The sequence below is a fragment of the Typopeltis vanoorti genome, chromosome 21 (assembly GCF_054136105.1).
Source record: "Typopeltis vanoorti isolate ZY-2024b chromosome 21, IOZ_Tvanoo_1.0, whole genome shotgun sequence".
Taxonomy (NCBI): Eukaryota; Metazoa; Arthropoda; class Arachnida; order Uropygi; family Thelyphonidae; genus Typopeltis; species Typopeltis vanoorti.
In genome coordinates, this window is record NC_143569.1 from 24,199,110 (window position 1) to 24,219,762 (window position 20,653).

The 20,653-nt window shown below is 36.3% G+C and overlaps 1 protein-coding gene across 4 annotated transcripts in view; it reads right to left on the bottom strand.

Annotated features, from left to right (window-relative positions):
• The window catches only part of Pask (PAS domain containing serine/threonine kinase), a 401,386-nt gene that overhangs the window by 140,536 nt on the left and 240,197 nt on the right, over positions 1–20,653 (bottom strand). For all 4 annotated transcript variants that reach the window (XM_090411081.1, XM_090411082.1, XM_090411083.1 and 1 more), the window contains one exon: positions 19,506–20,347. In XM_090411081.1, coding sequence (XP_090267207.1) covers positions 19,506–20,347 — 842 coding nt within the window. The remainder of the gene's footprint in view (positions 1–19,505; positions 20,348–20,653) is intronic.

Genomic DNA, 20,653 nt, shown 5'->3' on the forward strand with positions numbered 1-20,653 from the left:
ACAAAACCATATGTTGCCGGTGCACCATATGGTTTTGGTTGTCTACTATACAGCATTTTATGTGGGAGGGGGGGTCACGCGATTCATTAGTTAGTGCTTTTTATCCCAGTTGTCTCTAATTGCACTGTTTGTTGAGAAACATATTATACAGCCTGCAGATGTCTCTGTACCTTATTCAGTGACACAATAGGAACGTTTTACGATCTCAAACTTAAATTTTATTCCATGAGTTAATGATGCATAGCCGAAAATTGCCACGGCACCCCTGAAGACCTTTCGTGGACCTCCGGGGGTCCATGTACCACACTTTGAGAAACACTGATCTAAGGCATAGGGATAAATAAAAAATTGGGAAGGTTGCTAAGATATGATAGAACTTCCATTCCAAAGTTTAAAAGCTGATGTAAATTTCTGACTTTAAGTGTTGTGTTATATTATAGGTTTACAATATGTTAAATTTGTCAATAAATCAAAGATGCCAAGAAATTATATTATTGGTTTCATCCTTTATCCAAGTGTAAGCAAACAAATTTAGTGCATGAAGCAACTTCACGACTATGCTACTTGTACAATCATAGGGGCAAATACCTTCACATCAATTGCCTTAGTATCCCATAATGCAGGGCCCATATCCTTATGGACATGTATAAAGCTATGCATTATGGGAAAGCCCATTTCCCAGAACGTTTTGACCTTTATTGAGGTGAAAAAAGTAAAGGGATGCTCTTCATAAGTCTAGAGTAGTAAGTATATGGGTGCAGGAGAGCCTGATGGTATTAGGAGAAAGAAAAGAAAAGACAGACAGATAGATAGCATGAGAGAGAGAAAAGACCTCAGATCATTTATATCATCATATAGCCAAAGGTTATCAGTTTTCCTTTTTTACCAATCTCATATAGATGAACGACCAAAAGCCTAATTGAAATAAAGCACAAAGATGACTGATACCCAGGTGGTTAGACTAATCTGAGTTAACCTCGTTGAGTTGGCCGTCTCTGCCTGCAATTAACTGTAAGACCATACTGAATTAAGAGGATGGAACTATTTCAAAACCTCTCATAGCAAAAAATAGACAGAATTTTATCTCCCCACACTCCTAGTGAATATTGCATAACATGGATGTCTACAACAGGGCTGTCCAACCTCAGGTAATCTGAGGGCTGCATTAAAAAAAAAAAAAAAATTTATCCGAGGGCTGCATCACAATGCATATCTAGTGATTTGGTGAGCAGCAGTGACACAACCTCGATAGCTGAACAAATGAACAACATTAATTGCGCACTAATCCCATGCTCACGTTCCTCATGAGTACTCAGAGCAAGTGCGTTGGAACAAACCTGTATAAGAATGCTTCTTTGACACATCTAATATTTGAAAAACACATGAGTATCTTCTGATGTAAAAACACCAAATAAAATTATCAACATCAAGATTATAGATTAGTGATAGAATTAAAATATCTAATATGCATTCAATTCAAATTGTTATTATATTCTTCCGGTAGTGAAAATCAAAACCCACAGGCAAGCTGCTCAAAATCTCACCAGGGGCTGGATGCGGCCTCTGGGCAGTGCTTTGGACAGCCCTGGTCTACACCATCTCGTCAAAAATTCGATATTTCTTAGAATGCTTCGTTCCAAATACAAAAATCATATGATTGAACAATAATATTTCTACAATACAATATTATAAATCATTTGGATGTCATATTGCTGATTTGGTTTTCAAATTCATGTTTCTTTCTAACCTTCCATAAATGGAATGCCCAAGACATTACACAATCATTGTTCATCTATTGTTTCCAATCAGTAACAGATGTCACAGATCGGATCTCCGATATTCAAGTACTTCCATTTGATAGTATTAACTAGAGAGCGGCCATATCAATTCTCCAAGCAAAATCTCTCCTGTTAGCCTTGGAACTTCAATAAGTTATGAAATAAAGTGTTGTTGTCAGTACCAAACTGTTGAAGTTTGGGGAGAAAAAGATTAAAGATTTCTTAATATCCAATTTTACTTTTTTTAATGGAAAGAATGTCAATGCCAGAGTGAAGCAGTCTTAGAGTTAAACACAGAGTGTTGTAAGTATTCAGGAACAATCTCAGCTTTTGATCATTTACTCCAAACAGGGGAAGATGAAAACCCAGGTAGTACAGGAAATGGTCTGCAATATTTTATGGATTTTTGAAGCTCATCATCATCAAATTCCTGCCATGTACCCTCAAGGGGTGTACAGGATATGATAGTACTACGTGAAAAAAATTACATCATTACTAACTTCCTATCTACAATTTTCCCCCAAATCAGTCTGTTACTTGTCAAGACTCCAACATTATCAGATCTCATATTTCTATCATCTAAGGCACTTTGTACCGGATCAATCCACATATATCTTGGTCTTCCTCTGGGTCATTTTGCTGCCAACCTGGCAGAAAACACTTGTTTTTCTAATCTTTCTTCACCCATTCTGTTTAAGTGACCATACCACCTGAGATTAGCTCTGCTAACGCATTCCTGGATGCTGACAATGCCAGTTCTTTCCTAATATCCTCGTTTTTAATATGATATTGCCATTGATGACATCTGTTCACACCTCTAATCTTTCTCAGGACTCTCATATCTGCAGTCTCTAGTCTTTGGTCAAGTGTTTTACTTCTGACCCAGCTCTCAGATCCATAAGTTAAAACTGGTTTGAACACTGTCTTGTATACAGCTAATTTAGTGTACTGACTAATTTCTCTCTTATTCCATATGAATTTATTCAATTGACTTCCCACCATACCAGCTTAGCTGATTCTGTAGTCTATTTCTATATTTAATTTACCATCTCCACTAAAAATCGTGCCTAAATAGCTGAAATGTTTTACTTGTTCCACAGGTTCTCCATTCACAATACAGTTGACATTTTCAATGATTCTGCCTATTTTCATTGTCTTTGTCTTTTTATTGCTGACCTTCATACCATATCTATTACAACAGCTATTCAATTTAGTCAGAGAATCTTGCAGACTTGTAGCGGATTTATTGAGAAGTATAACATCATCTGCATAAAGTAAAGCGCTGACATTAACATCTCCAATTTTGATATCAGGTTTAATACCACTTTCATTCAATAATGTGATCCATATAAATAATGAATAAAAGAGGAGATAATGTACATTCTTGTCTGACACCAGATTTAACATTAAACCATCTCCCTGTCCTTCCTTCAATTCTAACTGCTGACTTACAACTCAAATAAAGACTAAGTATTGCTTGATATAATGATCCACTGACAACATACAACTGTAGCGTTTTGAATAGCTTCTCTCTTGGCACCTTGTCATATGCCTTTTCCAAATCGACAAAACTTAAACACAGATCTTTGTTATATTCCCATGCTTTCTCGACTATTTGTCATAAAGTGAAGATCTGATCCTGACAGCCTCTATTTGGCAAGAATCCAGCTTGTTCTTACACAATTCTTTTCAACTGTTTCTGAAGTATACTTGCATAGATTTTGCCAAGAACATTCAGTAGGGAAATACCTCTGTAATTCTCACATTCAGTTTTATTTCCCCTTTTATATATGGGTACTATGAGAGTTCTACTCCAATCATCGGGAATTCGTCCCTCTGTCCAGTCTTTCTAAACTATGCAGTGCAGCCACTGTAAGACTCTTATACCACCATACTTCAGCATTTCTGGTCGAATATCATCTGCTCCTGCTGCCTTTCCACATTTCAAGCCTCTGATGGCGTTTTCTACTTCAAGTATGGATATGCATTCCAGACTGCATGCCTGGTCAGTGTTTTTTACCACTGTGCTGTCATCACTGCTTGTTTCATTTAGCAGTTTTTCAAAGTAATTACTCCATACTTCAAGGATATCTTTTTCTCCCGTTTTCATGTCACCTTTATCATCTCTAACTCCTTTTACAGCACTCTTTCCTCCATTCCTAAGCTTCTTCAACAACCTCCAGAATATTTTGCCATCTTCTTGATATTTATTTTCCAAAGTCGTCCCATTACTTTTGTTTTGCTAGTTTTACACAGTGTTTAGCATTCTTGCATTTGTCTCTGTATTCTCTAAGAGAACAAGCTGACTTATTTGCCAGGAACTTTTGATATGCTTTCTTCTTTGTCTTCACTGCCTCTTTAACTTCCTGTATCCACCATGGAGTTCTAATTTTTCTATCCTTGCAGACAACTTCACCACATGCATCTCTAGCTGAATCAAGCAGGGCTTTTTTCAAGGCTTGCTATTAAATCTCCAAGATTTGATTCCTGTCCTCAAACTCTTTCATTTTTTCTTCAATAATCTTTGTGTATTTTAGTCTATAGTTCACATCTGAGAGCTGCTCAACTTTTATTCGCTTTAAAACTTTCTTACATGTTATTCTTTTCAATATGAAATTCAATTTTATCCTGCTCAAGACTAAATAGTGATCACTTCCAATTTCAAATTGTCTGTACACTCTGGTGTCCTGCACCAGGGAGAAAACATCACTATCAACAATAACACAGTCAATGAGACTTTTCTTATTCCTAGCCTCTTCTCTCCATGTGAATTTGTGCACATTTTTATGTTGGAACATGGTGTTAGTAATAACCAGTCCATGTCCTGAGCAGAAATCCAACAGATATTTGCCATTATTATTAGCTTTGCTCTTTTCTCCAAATTTTCCCAAAATATTTTTGTATGTCTCACAATCATTTCCTACTCTGCTATTTAGATCCCCAACAAGGACCAATTTTCCTTCTTCATTGTGTCAGTTGCTTTTTCTAACGCCTCAAAAAATTCCTCCACTTCTACCTTAATAGAACCTTCTATGGGACCATAGGCACACATAAGTCTCATTGTCCATTTCCCCATTCTCATATTTGCCCACATTACTCTACTTGAGACTGCCTGACATTCAAGAAGATTAGCCCTGTATTTTGTGTTGAATACTATGGCTGCACCTTCTTTTCCTTGATTGTCATTGCCTGAATATAATATTTTGTATTTATTATTCAGAAAGATCTCACCAGTTTTTATCTTTTTTGTTTCAGTCACCCCTATTATGTCGATCTGGTACTTATCTAATTCCTCAGCTAGCTCCATTTCTTTGCCATTCAGGCTTCTTATATTGATAGTACTGATCTTTAAATCTGGTGATGTTGAGTTGAAGTGTGTTTTCAGATTTGTTCCAGTAGCTGACTTTTCGCTCTTCGCCCTGGATTACTGGCGAAAACAATGGGGGCCTTGTTTAACTGGGTGACGCCCCTGCTGGCATGAAATTTTGTCATGTTGTACCATCATTTTTTATTTTGGTTTAACCAATAAGAATACAATTTGGTCGGCTAAATCACAAATTGCCAGCCCATCCTCGTTCGTTCAGTATCCAAGTAGATACCCAACAGGGTGCACCACGAGAAGGTGAGGATTGGACATTAGGTCAGAAGCCCTGGTCGGTTCTCCACATTCCTTTAAAGGCTATGTGGAGGTCTCCTCTCGGTTATACAGCTTTGACCCTTAAGCACCCCATTTTTGAAGCTGTATTACTTAAATAGTAGAATTTTAAGACTGGAAGTAAAAACCCTCCATGCTTCTTGGATAGTTGAAAAATTCCTTTTTAACTTCTTGGTATCAGCCAGAACAAAAATATTGCACAGGCTTACTCAGTGGTATGTTGGGACCAGCTCGCGCTAGCTGGTTGTTAATGTTTTTATGTCGGGTGAGCAGGTTATTAAAATTCTTTATGAAAGGATAGATGATGAATGGTGGTATATACTTTTTCTTGTAAATATTTTGAAATTGTATAATAAACACTTATATTATTATTATTATTATAAAAAATAAATGCATAAAGGAGAATTCGCAAAACACAAACTCAATTTATGAAAGGTAATTTGGAAACGATTTTATTTACTAAACAATGTGTGTATTCATTAAAACACAAACACGTTATCAAAACTCCCGAAATGGGTATTTGAATAAACAATAATGCCTTATTTTTCACCGAATTTCCAAGAACTTGCAATATTAAGTTCTTGGAAATGCAACATTGTTACACTATCGATAAATACAAAAATTCGTCGTGACGGCTACAGTCTCTGATCATTTAATCGACTATGAGTGGTAATATTAGTGTTACTTTTTTTTTTTGTTCAGAATTTCATTTGATAATAGGTAAATTGTAGGTAATATAGGAAAATTTTCTTTAATATATGTTTTTATTTTGGTTTTTTTCTTTTTTTTTTAATAATTAAAATAATTTTAATCAGGGTTAGAGTTTTGCGGTCGATAAAGTGAATAGCTATTAATTGAAAAAATGAAATAGAACGAAACTTCTTAAACATTAAAAGGACAAAATTTGAAGAAGCAGAAACAAAGACATCTGAAGATACAATAGAACTTAGTGAAGAATCAAACTTTTCATAAAGCGAGCCGGTTGTTAAAAATTTACCAACACAACCACTGGCTTACTATATAATAGCTTTTCTTCAGCTTCTGTGATGCCTGTAATATTTATTATGTACAACTGAGCAGGAAAGATTATGGTTTTGAGTAGTATGGGTTTAGAAGAAAAGGAAAGTGGCCCTATTTTCCTTCTTCCAAGGTTTCAAAGTTCTGGAAATAGTAATACTGGGTAAGTGGAGAAGGGAATTCCAAGTATAATGAGGGGTTCTCTCTAAGTCCAAAAGGAATGCTCCACTTTTAATTTTGACTTGTCTGCGTTAGTAGTTAATCCACTGATCTTGCTCAATTTTTCCAAAATACCGAAAAAGATATATATGGAATCATTATCCTTCAAAGTGCTCACTACATCATCGGCATACTAATACCTTATTTTCTTTCATAGTTGATGGAACTGTTATTCCTTGCACACATTTGTATTGTTGAACTTCCTGTAAGAATGGTTCAAGAACCAATGCAAAGAGCAATGGACTAAGAGGGCAACCTTGCTTGACTTCTTTTCGAATTTTCACCAGATCTAACTGGAACACATTAACCAGGAGGCAGGTAGTTGAATTGGCATAGGCTCCTTTGATAATGGAGCTACTTTTTACTTACAACAATTTGCTGTAGGATGTGGAACAGAATGGGATGCAGGACATTATCACATGCTTGAGTAAGGTCTACTGATGGCACTGCCATCGACTGCTTTTAGGTATTAACTAAGTGGATTAGATTACATAGCAGAAACAGATTAAATTCTACTGCTGAGACTTGAACTCCATACACTTGTGTGCTTTTAATTATATCTCTCATTCCCACTTTCAGCCTGTTATTAATAATGTGGAAAAATATCCTGCAGTCAGTATTAGATATGGAAATACATCTCCAGTTGTTGATTAAGGTGTGATCTCTATTAGGTTTGGGAATGAGGATAATATGGCTTGCTAGAAATTCACTTGGTATGTGTCCTGACAAGAGAAAAGAATTAAATAGAATGGTAAGAATAAAATCCCAGGCCTTGCGGTAAAGTTCTATCCCTAGACCATCAGGGTTCTAGGGATTTTCTTGTCTGACATTCTTCATGGTAACTTCAGATGCTGTAACAGGTCTGTCAAGCCCATCTTGGGTATGAACAGGAACGCCATTAATGTTCCAAGAGTTATAATTTCCCACAGTATCATTGTCTTCAAACAGATTTTTGTAGTGTTTTTGAAAAGGTCAAGGATGTCTTGAGTGGTGGACATGTCTTCACCCAATGCAAATTTGAGTGATAGCTCTTTTTTTGCAGAATTTAGTGAATTGTCTATTGAAGAATGCAGCTGAAAGGCAATCTGCTAAGTGCTTCTGTATTCTTATTTTAAAATTTCTTTCTTCAACTTGTTTCTGCCTTTTATTATAATTTTTGATATTTTCCACATTATAATTTCTAATGATATTGCTACATTCTATACCATTGCATTGATTTGCTACAAACCTGCTTCTCTCTTTATACAGGGTCTTTCAACTTTTTTCTTTTGAGGAAAGCCTGTTCCTTTCCCCATTCCATCATATTCTGTTTTATTGCTTGTTTGAATTTTCAAACAAGAAATAAAACTACACATCCCAATTCCAGATGAAATTATTCCAATCTGAACAGAGGGTCTGGAATTTGGTTGAAAAGATCAGCGGAAAATTTGGACCATGTAAGTTTCCATGGTTCAGAACCAGTCACTATTTGTTCCATGCAGTGGAACTGGATTATGATCCAACATGTTGATGTCAAGATATTTTATCTTGACATCAACATGTCGGATTTTATAAGGGAAGAAGAGATACGAATTCGATCAAGACGGATACCAATATCTTAATTCATACGAAGTATGTATAAACCTGGTGATTGGGATTGTGAATCCTCCATATGTCTACTAGTTACATGTTCAGATATGCAGATCTCCCTCAACTTTCCTGTTAGGCCTACATAGCAAATGACACAACAGAGCAATGAATCTCATATATGCCTGGTTTTTTAATGGGATGATGTGAAGCTTTTGGTGGATGCAGGAATCTAGAAATTTTATGCAATGGTTAAAAAAAAAAAAAAAGCCACTTTAATGTTTTACTCACGGAACAACTTTGTCACTTTGTAACTTTCTTGATGGAAGGTAGTGTGATTGAATTCTTAAAATCTTGTGTAAGTACAGGAGTTGTCAGAGGAATATTAAGAATTTTATTGATCAACCTTAGGTTAATAACCAGGGTGAGGTCATGCCTCTGATAGCGCAGTTCTTCATTCTTGTTAACTGACGTACTGAATATTTTGTGTGATGCACTTAGTAATGCTTTATCATGCCTATCTTTTGTAATGGATGATGGTGTGAAGAGGTATGTAAAAATCTTCCAGTTGCAGTAAGTTTTCTGTATACTGAAAAGGATAGTATTTTTTCTTCTTCATTTATTTTGATAAGGATATCACAGAAAGGAAATTCTTTGTGATCTTCCAGTTCAATATAACTACCATATATTGAACTTTGTAGTTTGGTGACAAACAAAAATGCCTTATGCTGATCATAATTGTTTTACAAGAAGGTTCAAGGAAGCTGTTGAAAATGGTGTGGATCCCCAAACAATATAACAAAAATCAAGGCTTAATCCTACACCAGTCTGCTTTCATTAAAAATCTAACTGCCAGAGACCTAGGATACAAGTGTGATGCTACCGAACATCAGAGCAGCAACTAGCATTGTTGCTGCTCTCATGTTCTGCTGCCCAATATGTATACAGTAATTAATTTAACGTTTATTCTGGTTATTTATTTATATGTACCAATTGTGAAGTTCTGATAACATCTAATGTGTAATTAATTATTTCTAGTCACTTTCCTGTATAACATTTGATAATACCCCTGATGATGGAAGTCTGACAACTTACGAAACTTGTATCATTATATTTTATTAAACTCGTTGCTTATCTTAAAGCATGTGATCTCAATACTGGAAGCTGTCTATATAATTTATATAAACTAAAAATAATAAAATATTACTTTTGAGATATTTTCTATACCATGATCACAGTTCATAAATGTCAGTTGTTACACGAAATCCTACAGGAAAAAACTTAAAATTGGCACCATATATATTGATGAAAGTGTGAAAATGTACCTGCCAAATGCAGAAGGAATGTGTTACATGATCAAGTGAGCTCCCGCCATGTGCACAACACATACAAAACAGTCTGGCATGAATGTGTTAAAAAAAGCTTCACTTATAAGAGGAACAAGCAAGTTATGATAATCTTCTTCTTCCCTTCAGATATTTAGGCCTAGTGGCCTGTTACAGAGCTATCTTTAGCCCTTCTAAGCCGTACCCATCCTGAGGATAAGGTGGCTAGCCCAATGTCTGTAGCTGCATGTGCTCATGCTGGTTTGCCTGCTTACAGGAGGAAAAACCCCAGATAAACCAGGGAGAAAACCCTACAGTACATGCCCAAGACCAGCTAACTTTGCTATGTCTGAGAAAGATCCTTAAGCTCCTCACGTCGGCGATGGGAATCGAACCCAGGACACTTCTTTCCCAGGCATATGGTTATGAAGCAACCAGCCACTTCGCTAACCGCGTGGACATGATAATCTTAATAATGATAATATTGGTTAAGTAATATTGGATTATATACTATGAATTTTGCTAATAAGATTTTTGTACTATCAAAATTGGATATATTCAAAACATATTCACCAAGTGTGTTAAGGGGGCAGAACATGGATTCAAGGACAATTCATCGCGCGAACTATCGATCGCAGAAAATGTTATTCGCTAGAAAACTGAAATGAATTGCACTGATATCGATATATAAAAAGTAAATGCAGTGCAAGATAAATTTCACAAAATATAATTTTATTATGTATCTATGTATTAGTCCGTGCAGCTAGTTGCTTCACAACTATATGCCTAGGAAAGGAGTGTCTTAGATTCGATTCCCACCACCGCTGCTGTGAGGTGCTTAAGGATCTTTCTCAGACATAGGCAAGTTAGATGGTCTTGGGCAAGGACTGCAGGGTTTTTCTCCCAGTTTATGTGGGGTTTTTTTCTCCCGCAAGCAAGCAAACAACAAACCGGCCCTGAGAAAATAACGCTTCTACAGACATAGGAACACTGGGAGGCATAGGGCCAACCACCTTATCCTCGTATAACGGTTGCGTTATAATTTTGTAAATATTAATATTCCATCAACAGACTCTGTAGTATCAAAGTAAGAAAGAATATTTATACCATTTTAAGACGAAATAGAAATGAGAAAACTCACCAATCAATAAAATATTACTTTCACTGTATAAGAATAAAAAATATTATGAAAATCTAAATAAATAATGCATAGATCTATCCCTGTTTTACCTTCATAGTGTAGAGGGATTTCTATTCCTTATAACGAGGATAAGGTGGTTGGCCTATGCCTCCCAGTGTATCCTATGTCTGAAGAAGCATTACGTTCTCAAGGCCAGTTTGCCTGCTTGCGGGAGGAAAAATCCCATATAAACTGGGGAGAAAATCCCTGCAGTCCTCGTCCAAGACCGGCTAACTTGGCTATGTCTGAGAAAGATCCAAAGCACCTCATGTCAGTGACGGAAATAAAACCCAGGCCACTCCTTTCCAAGGCATATGGTTGTGAAGCAACCAGCCACTCGGCTAACCACATGGAGTAATACATAGATACATAATAAAATTATCTCTTGTGAAATTTATCTTGCAATGCATTTACTTTTCATATATCAGAATCAATGCAATATCATTTCAATTTTCTAGCGAATAACATTTTCAGCGAATTCTTTCAGTGATCAATAGTTCGCGCGATGAATTTTTCTGTGATGAACTGTCCGGACACGCAGAACATGATAGTTATAAGATTCAGCTGATAAATTATATGAGGTTGAATTGACCTACCAAGAGAAAGAAAGTAGACTTAAATGGAGCTTACAAGTTAGAGCTTAATACTATAAAGGGATACAATAAGAAGCTAGTCAAGAAAAGAGAATAAATATGCAGTATTAATTTTTATAGTTAGGGCGGAGGAAAGAAGGATATGGATTTAACAATTATCATTTGTAATGAAAATTATCACCACTAAAACAGCGGAAGAATTAATTCATATTTTGTCCTTTTAAACAATGACAGAACAGGATTTACAACAGCAGCTAATATCAAACATAATTATTTACTGATGATGGCACTACTTTTATAAAATGGTATAATAATTAATTTGAACGTCTCTTCTGCACGTTCTTATCTAGGACAACTACTCAATTTCGTCTCCAAGGAAAAATTTTCTACTGCTATCTTTGCATATTAAATAGCAAAGTGGATTGACTAAACTGCAAAATAGCAACTTATGAGGTGGGTGTATTAGTACATTCCTGACTGATTTACATTATGTAAGATGGCAAATCTCGTATTACAGCAACAGGGAAAATCCTGCTGCCTCTTTGTGGGATTGGCTAACTTACCTTTAGTTCAATAACTCTAATATTCTTTTTGCACTAACGATAGGAACAGAATTCAGGTCTTTCCAATCAAAGCGTGCTTGCTGGAAGTAGTAACCATTATTCTTATTTAATTTAAAAGTCACTCTAGACACTAGGGCAAAAATTCTATGCTACATACAGTTTTAAATTCATTCAAGTATTAAATCTCAACACTTGGTTATTTCCTTATACTAACTTACATACCAATTGATCATGTTATTTATGAAACTTAACTTTCAATCACAGCAGGAATATTATCAGTTTTAATTAAAAAATGATACAGCATTCCCTATGAAATTCAGAAAAAGAAGTCAAGAAATGTTACAGAAGCAATAGCCAGAGCAACAGTATTCAGATGATGAGAAAATTTTAAGTAAGGCAGGGATAAAATGCTGGGTGCTTGGAATGGGAGTCAAGCACCATTTACAAATCTGATTGTTGAGAACATTGACTGATTGTTCAAAGAAAATAAAAGATTATTATTACAGGAATATATCATTATTATTCAGGCACATCCATGGAATCCAAAGATTCATTGCAGAAGACCCAGTTAATCCACACAATCTATCATACCTATCCTTGAACCCATTAACAGATAAAGCACTGGCAACCCATTCCACTCATTTACAACTATCCAAGCAAAAAATCTATTCCTCACACTCATATTAACCACACCTTTATTCAACTTTCATGGGTGACTGCTTGTTCTGGTCTTGCTAACCAAGTGCTGAAACTTTTCCCATCATCTATCCTATAAAACCTTTAAGCAACTTAAATCTTTTTATCATATCCCCCTCTTTTTCTATTATCAACAAACTTCTGCAATCCACACACTCTCAATCTATCCTCATAGGGGAACATTCCACAGGCCACTCACCATCTTGGTCACTGGCCTCTGAATCCTCTCCACCACTTCCTCATCCCCAAGAAACCAGATGAACCAGACTTGAGCACAGTAATCCAGATGTGGGTATATCAAGGCCTTATAAAGAGGAATAACAACTTCCTTATCTCTACTTGTTAATGTGTTCTTTAATACCCAAGTAATCTCATGGACTACCATAGCAAGCTTAGCAGTATGTCCTGTAAACTTTAACTCTACCATCACCCCTAAATCTCTAGCTTCATCTATTTTCTAGAGTACAGTGCCATCAATGTAATACATGGCTTGTAATCTATTTATCTCAAAATACATAACTTTATATTTCTCTACATTAAACTGATAACCATTATCTTTTGCCCATACTGACAGTGTTTAAATCGTCCTGCAAGCTATCCACATTGCTTTGATTAATTATTATTATTTTTTTTATTATTGTTCCGGGCAACGCCAAGGAGTCGACAGACTCATCCAGGGAGGCCCTAACATCATGTCAAGAACAACTATTCGACATTGACACAGTATCTATCATACCTTACCTTGAACTCATTCACGGTCGTAATACCCACAACAGACTCTGGAAGCTTATTCCACTCATTCACCACTCTTCAAGTAAAAAACCTAGCTCTAACACCCTTGTCAACCATGTTCTTACCCAGCTTCCATGCATGGCCCCCTAGTCCTCCCACCACCAGTCATATTTTCAAAAATATCTTCTGGATCAATCTTATGTAATTTGAATGTCTCAATCATATCACCCCTCCTTCGCCTATCGTCCAATCTCTGCAACCCACAAATCTTCAACCTATTCTCATAAGGTTCATTCCACAGACCTTCTATCATCTTGATCACTCGTCTCTGGATCCTCTCCACTTCCTCCCCATCACGAAGAAACCCTGGTGCCCATAACTGGGCACAGTAGTCCAGATGGGGTATTATAAAGGCTCGATACAGAAGAACAACAACTTGTTTGTCTCAGTGTGTTAAAGTATTTTTCAGAAGCCAAGTGATTTGATGAGCTGATTTAGTCACTTTTGCAATGTGCCCCCTAAACTTCAATTCCCTATCCACCAACACTCCCAAATACCTGGCCTCATCAATCTCCTGGAGTACGGTTCCACCAATGCGATATACTGCTGCTATTTTTTTCACCCCAAAGTGCATAACCTTACACTTTGCCACATTAAATTGACATCCATTTTTCCTAGCCCAGTCCTCCAAACTATCCAAATCATCCTGTAAAATTTTGACATCCTGTGCACTCGCAATTGCTCTACCCAACTTTGCATCATCAGCAAACAAGTGAACACTTCCTCTCGAATCCTTTCCTATATCACTGATGAACAAATTGAAAAGCAGTGGTCCAAGAACAGAGCCCTGAGGAACACCACTAGTCACAAGCTGTCTTTTAGACTCCACACCTGCATAAACCACTCTCTGGTATCTCTCCTTCAACCACCCTCCTATCCATCTCACCAACCCTATATCTATCCCCATCTGCTCCAGTTTACTGATTAGGGTTCCATGTGGTGTCCTGTCAAAGGCCTTGGAAATCCAGTAGTATCGCTGTAAACCCATTACCCCTATCCAGTTCAGCTGTCACTGTGTTATAAAACGTGAGAAAGTTACTGAGGCATGATCTACCCTTCACAAAACCATGTTGTCCCCCATACAATATCCCATTTTCATCTATCCAATCCTGTATTCTTTTCTTGACTAATTTCTCTAAGACCTTGACAATGATTCCTGATATGCTAATCGGTTGGTAATTTACAACAGCAGTCTTGGAACCACCTTTATGCAGTGGAACTATTTTCCCCTCTTTCCACCCCCCTCGGGACTAACCCAGACCCGAGACTCAAATTAAACAAAATGGTCAAGGGTACTGACAATTCTTTAACTTCTTCTCGTACGACACGAGCTGGTATACCATCCAATCCAACGGATGTATTGACATTGAGGTTATGCAACAGACTACTGACCTCCACTTCATTCACCGCAATTCCTGTATAATCTACTGGTTTATTCGTTTCTGCAATGTCACCACTTGGATGATATATACTTGCAAAGTGCTCACTCAGTAACTCAACTATATCAACTGATTCAGTTACCTCCCTACCATTGGTATTCTTTAAAATCATTCTGCCATGTGCATTTTTTCTTTTACTTGCTACATATCTAAAAAACTGTTTAGGATTCTCTTTAGCCTGCATAGCCAATGTTCTTTCGTAATCCTTTTTTTGCTTTTCTTACCCCACTCGTTACCCTTCTGGCCTGCGCTTTATACCGTTCATGTGCCTGCCAGTCACCTTTCTCCTTAAATTCCCTCCATAGTTGTTTCTTTTTTTGCAGCTCAAGCTTAATGGTGTTATTCATCCATTTAATTCCTACTTGATTTATTATTTGGAATCTAGGTATACAGTCAGCCATTGCTTCATGCAAACACTTCTTAACTGCCTCCCATGCACTATCAACTTCTAGTCCTTGCAGTTGTACATGCCATGGCACTGAACCAATCAAACTCCTAAGCTAGTCATACTTTCCAGCCCGATAATTCCACATGCACCCTGTCTTAATTGAAAATTCCACACCTTTAACCACCTCCCAAGTCAAGACCCTATGATCACTCTCACCAATTGGTGGTTACAGTCAAATCCTCAGATGTAATTACTAGGTCAAGCACTCTCTGATCCCTAGTATTTTCCATTACATGCTGTCGCAGATAGTTATCCCTTAATAACCGATAGTTATTAGTTAAAATGCAATTCCTTCCTCCCGTGTGTCCTCTCCTCACACCAATCAATGAGACCATAGTTGAACTCTCCCATAATAATTACCCTCCTTCCACTCATTTCTTCTATTTGCTTGTGCATACTGTCACCACCATCTTTTCCATCACCTGGTCTATAGCAGCACCGAATTGTATATTTAGTTCTGCTAGCCACAATCTCACACCAAATGGCCTCAAATGTGCTCTTTTCTCTATCCTGCAATTCAACTTCTATTCTCCTTGGCTGGAGCTCATCAGCTATCATCAACAATACTCCTCCCCCCATTTTATTCTCCCTGTCATTCCTGAACACACTATACCCATCACATTCAATCCCACTAGCTATATCATCTACAGTCAGCCATGATTCACTAATACCAATAACCTGTGGTCTGGAAGTGCCAACCATGGCCAAAATCTCTTCCTTCTTGTTCCTAATACTCCTAGCATTAGTGTACATGAATTTAAAACCCCCATTAGCCCTACCTTGATGCCTTAGATTAACTATCCCACTCTGATTTGTTGTCCTTATTCGCTCAGGCATATTATATTCATTCATACATTCAATTGCCTCCCTAAGGACTGTATACCCCCCCCCATTAATAAATCTAGTTTCCCAGAATTTGCACATCCATTACATTCAGCAACACTTTCTCAAGTCTCCTTACACCGTAACCATTCAAATGCAAGCCATCCATCTTATATAGATCCTTTCGCCCATCAAACTCACTCCACACATCCACAAATTCCACACCACTCGTCATACATAACCCACACATAAAGTCATTTGCAATTATAGCCCTCCTTTTAAACATTTCACTGTCATACCGTGGCAAAAGACTAATCATTCTAACTCTCTCGCTCTTTTCTTTTGCTACCTCAAACAATTCATTCAGGTCTTCTATCATTTCCATTTTATCTCCTTTCAAATCATTCGTACCTGCCACAACAATCATTTCTTTCACCCTTTCCTTTTGCTCTCTAAGAGACTCAGTTACATCCTTTATGGTCGCACCAGGTTGGTACGATTTTGTCAAATCCTCTACTAACACACCTTGTACTAACGAGTCTCCATACAGCACTCTATCCTTCATTTTGTTCATGTTCACACTCATACGCCTATTTTTCTTGTCATACTTTTTATTATTGGTTGGTTCATTCAGTCGACTTTTGCTCATACGCTCTAGCTGCTGTTTTGCCCTTTGTATCGCACCATTCAACAACGCGATCTCACTCATTGCATCTATCTCATCTTTTTTATTCTCTGTAAAATCATTAATACTATCATTCACACTTTCTACATTCACACTCTCACAATTCTCTAGTACAACCTCGCCGTTTCTTGTCATATCCCTATTTTCTTCATTCTGAAGTTTGACAAAAATATCACACTCACGATTCGAAATACACTTTAATTCCTCATTCTCCCTACATTTTCTACACACATTCACTCCTTTATTATCATCTAACCACACTCTGACCGCACTCCGCAAAGCGTACATTTCGCAGATAGTACACTGAATCATCTCCTTTACATTACCGTTCTTGAAAGAAGATGGTGAACCATCATTACTGGCCGCAATTTTCCTTCGTACTGGAGCCATTACTAGTAACGTATTTTATCAAATTATAAATTATAAACACCAAAAACACACAAACAGACACACTAAGATACGCAAGGCAAACAAAACTACGCAATATTAAAGTAAATTTATCAATGATAACTGAAAATAACGCTTATCTTATCTGGAGCTTTCACGAACACTACACACTACGAATCCCTCTAGCGGCGACTTCCCGACATAGATTATGTTATAAAACACTTTAGTACACTAACTACACTAATAAAACTACAATAATATACTAAAATTACACAATTAAATCTAACAAAATACTAATAAATCAACAAAGATCACAAATCTTTCAGGAGCTCTCCGACAGTACGTTCTTTCACCAGCTAGCCTCGACACTAGCCAGTATTACTCTACCTAATTTCGCATCATCAGCAAACAACTGAATATTTCGCATCAGGTTTTTCCTATGTCATTTATGTACAAATTAAACAGCAATGGTCCCAGCATTGAACATTGCAGCATAATTCTAGTCACCTGTTTTTACCTGGATTCTGCCCCTCCACATACCACTTTTTAATATCTGTCCTGCAGCTACCCTCTTATCCACTTAACCAGTGTCATATCTATCCCTTCTCTTCTAATATGCATAACCGAGTTTCATGCGGTATTCTATCAAATGCCTTTGCAAAATCTAGCAAAATCATTGTGTAGCCATTTCCTTTATGCAACTCAGCTGTTACTGTATAAAAAGTTAATAAATTACTAAGGCATGACCAACCCTTCAAAAAGCCATGTTGACCCTCATACAGTATCATATTTTTATCTACCCATTCTTGAATTCTCTTTTTTTTTATACCAATTTTTCTAGTAATTTTACCACCACTGATTGGGCTATAATTTGCTACTGCAGTCTTAGAAACTTCTCTTATGCAAGGGAATTATTTTGCCCTGTTTCCACTCTGACCAGAGTTGAGACTTAAATTAAAGAGCCTAGTCAAAGGCATTGCCAGTTCCTTTGCACATTCTCACAAAACCCCAGCTGATATCCCATCTAATCCCACAGATGAATTTACATTGAGATTCTGCAATATCCTACGAACTAATAATCCATCCATCTCTGTTCTCACATTAGTGTCTGTTACATAGGTTAAAGCAGTAACCTCACTTGGATGATATACCCTTTCAAAGTGGTCACTCAGTACCTCAACTATTTTATTTACTTCTATCTCCTCATGACAATCGTCACTCATTAAGGTTAATCTTCCATAATCATTCTTACTCACCACATAATTAAACAACTCTTTGGGATTTCCTTTGACTTGCTTGGCTAGATTCTTCTCATAATCTGATTTTGCCTTCCTTTCCAAGTTTAATTGCTTGCCAAAGTTATTACAGTAGCAAAAAAATCTTATATCTATATTTCATACTCATCTCCATATCTGAGGATACACTAAAGATGAGCAGCATTCCTACATTTCACACAAGTCTTCATAAAAAATAAAATTATATTTTAAACAATCAAAAATGCTTTTAACAAATGCTCTCCTTTTTTTTAAATATGAACATTATGCAAATGAGATGCTGCATCTGCAAATTTTATTTCATGGTATACATAATGCTGTCTTTCTTAAAATGCGTTCTGCAGAACACGTTTTAAGTTCAGCAAAAACTCATGGGAGTTCCCCAGAAAATGCAGATATTTTTAACTTATAATTTATGTATAGTCTGAGGATAATATGAATTTTTATTAAAGTAACTTATTTCTAGAACAGTTATGTTACTTTCTTATTTGTAATATTATGTATTGTGGTTTCTTGAATAAAATATTTTTCAGATAATAGTTCATTTGTCATAAATCTTTTTCAATAATTTTTTGTGGAAAATTTTCAAAGAGGTTCTACAGTCTCAAAAAATTTAAGAAACATTGATCTAGTGATGACTGTCACAACAAGCAACTTTTTCATGTATTTGAATATTACATTTTTTTTTCCAGTAAAATAAACACAACACTAATCAACATAACTTTATATGTGACTTTCAAAATGTAACACCTTTAGGATAAACAAAAATCTTATTAATCACAAAATAAATCAATAAATATTAAATACAGAAACACAATGCATTTAATAACTGCAGACAATGTAACTTGGCAGCACTATTCTAAATAACGCTAATGCCTTATTTCATCATTTTACCTGATATACTGACACTTTACCTGACATATAGTGATGTATATGATGACATACATCACTGTATGTCACCACATGACATACAGTGATGTATGTCATGTGGTGCAATTTTTGGATGGAGATATGTTAACCTGACACTTATTCAACTTAAGATTTAAAAAAAAAAAAACATGCTTACCTAGATCAGAACCATCTCGGTGCCTTCCTAAGCCAAAATAACTTCCTTCTGGAATACTATGAATACTTTCATTGCTTAAATGAGATGTCAGTAAAGCTGTTAACTTTTCTGAAAGTGTGCTGGTAGCTTTTGGAGTAGAAGATGCTCCTATTTCATGACCATCAGAAAGTTGTAAAGAAAACAGTTTATCTGATAACAAGTCATTTTCAGTCTTGTGGTTAAAATTAGAAGATTTAGGTGAGAGAGGAATGGCACCAGACAAAAGAGTTTGAGTTTTTAATAAACTGTCTGAAGCTTCCACATTCTTAACTTCGGATGTATCTTCTGTCACTGGGGTTTTATCATCTTCTCGAAATCCATGGTCATCATGCATATCAGAAAGCTGGATTAGAAGAAATGATGCATCTCCTGCCCCCTTTTCAGCTGGTTCCTTGAATTCTCCCTTATCATTTTCTATCTTTTTGTGCATTTTCTTTTTAGGTTCTTCTTTATCTGATGTATCTAAAATGTTGCCATTTATATCTGATTCAGTAATGCTATCAATATAGGAATGTAATGTTTCTTGAGATTCACTTGTTTTGAGTAAGACATCCTTCATACTGCAAAGTGAATGAGAAACTGATTCAGTTTGAAAAGTTGTTGCAACATCTGAAATTTTCTCACTAGAAAATGAAGGGGCAGAATTCTGAAGCTTATTACACTGAGGAGAAGAAGCAGAGGGATAAAGCGAAGAACAGGCATTTTGAACTTCAGCAGATACTGGACTAATTGCTAAATTCTGGACTCCTGATGTGGTATCTTCAAGCATCAATTCTATATGTTTACCTAAAGGGTTGACTGGCCTGTAAAATAGTAAATAATAAAATTAGAATGAATGGTGAAATATGTTACATAAAAGTGATTTCCATACAAAGTACCTCTGGAAACATAGAGGCATGGAAGAAATTATAACACTATGCTTGAAATGTTATGATAACTGTATCAAACTTCAAGATACTTACAACATATATATAAAGGTTTGGGAACAATTACTTATGAAGTGTAATGATAACTAACTTATATAATCAGAAGATAAGCTGCAAAGTAATTTAAAAAAAAAAAAAATTCTTAGTTCTGACACAGAGGTATCCAAATTATGGCAGCGAAAA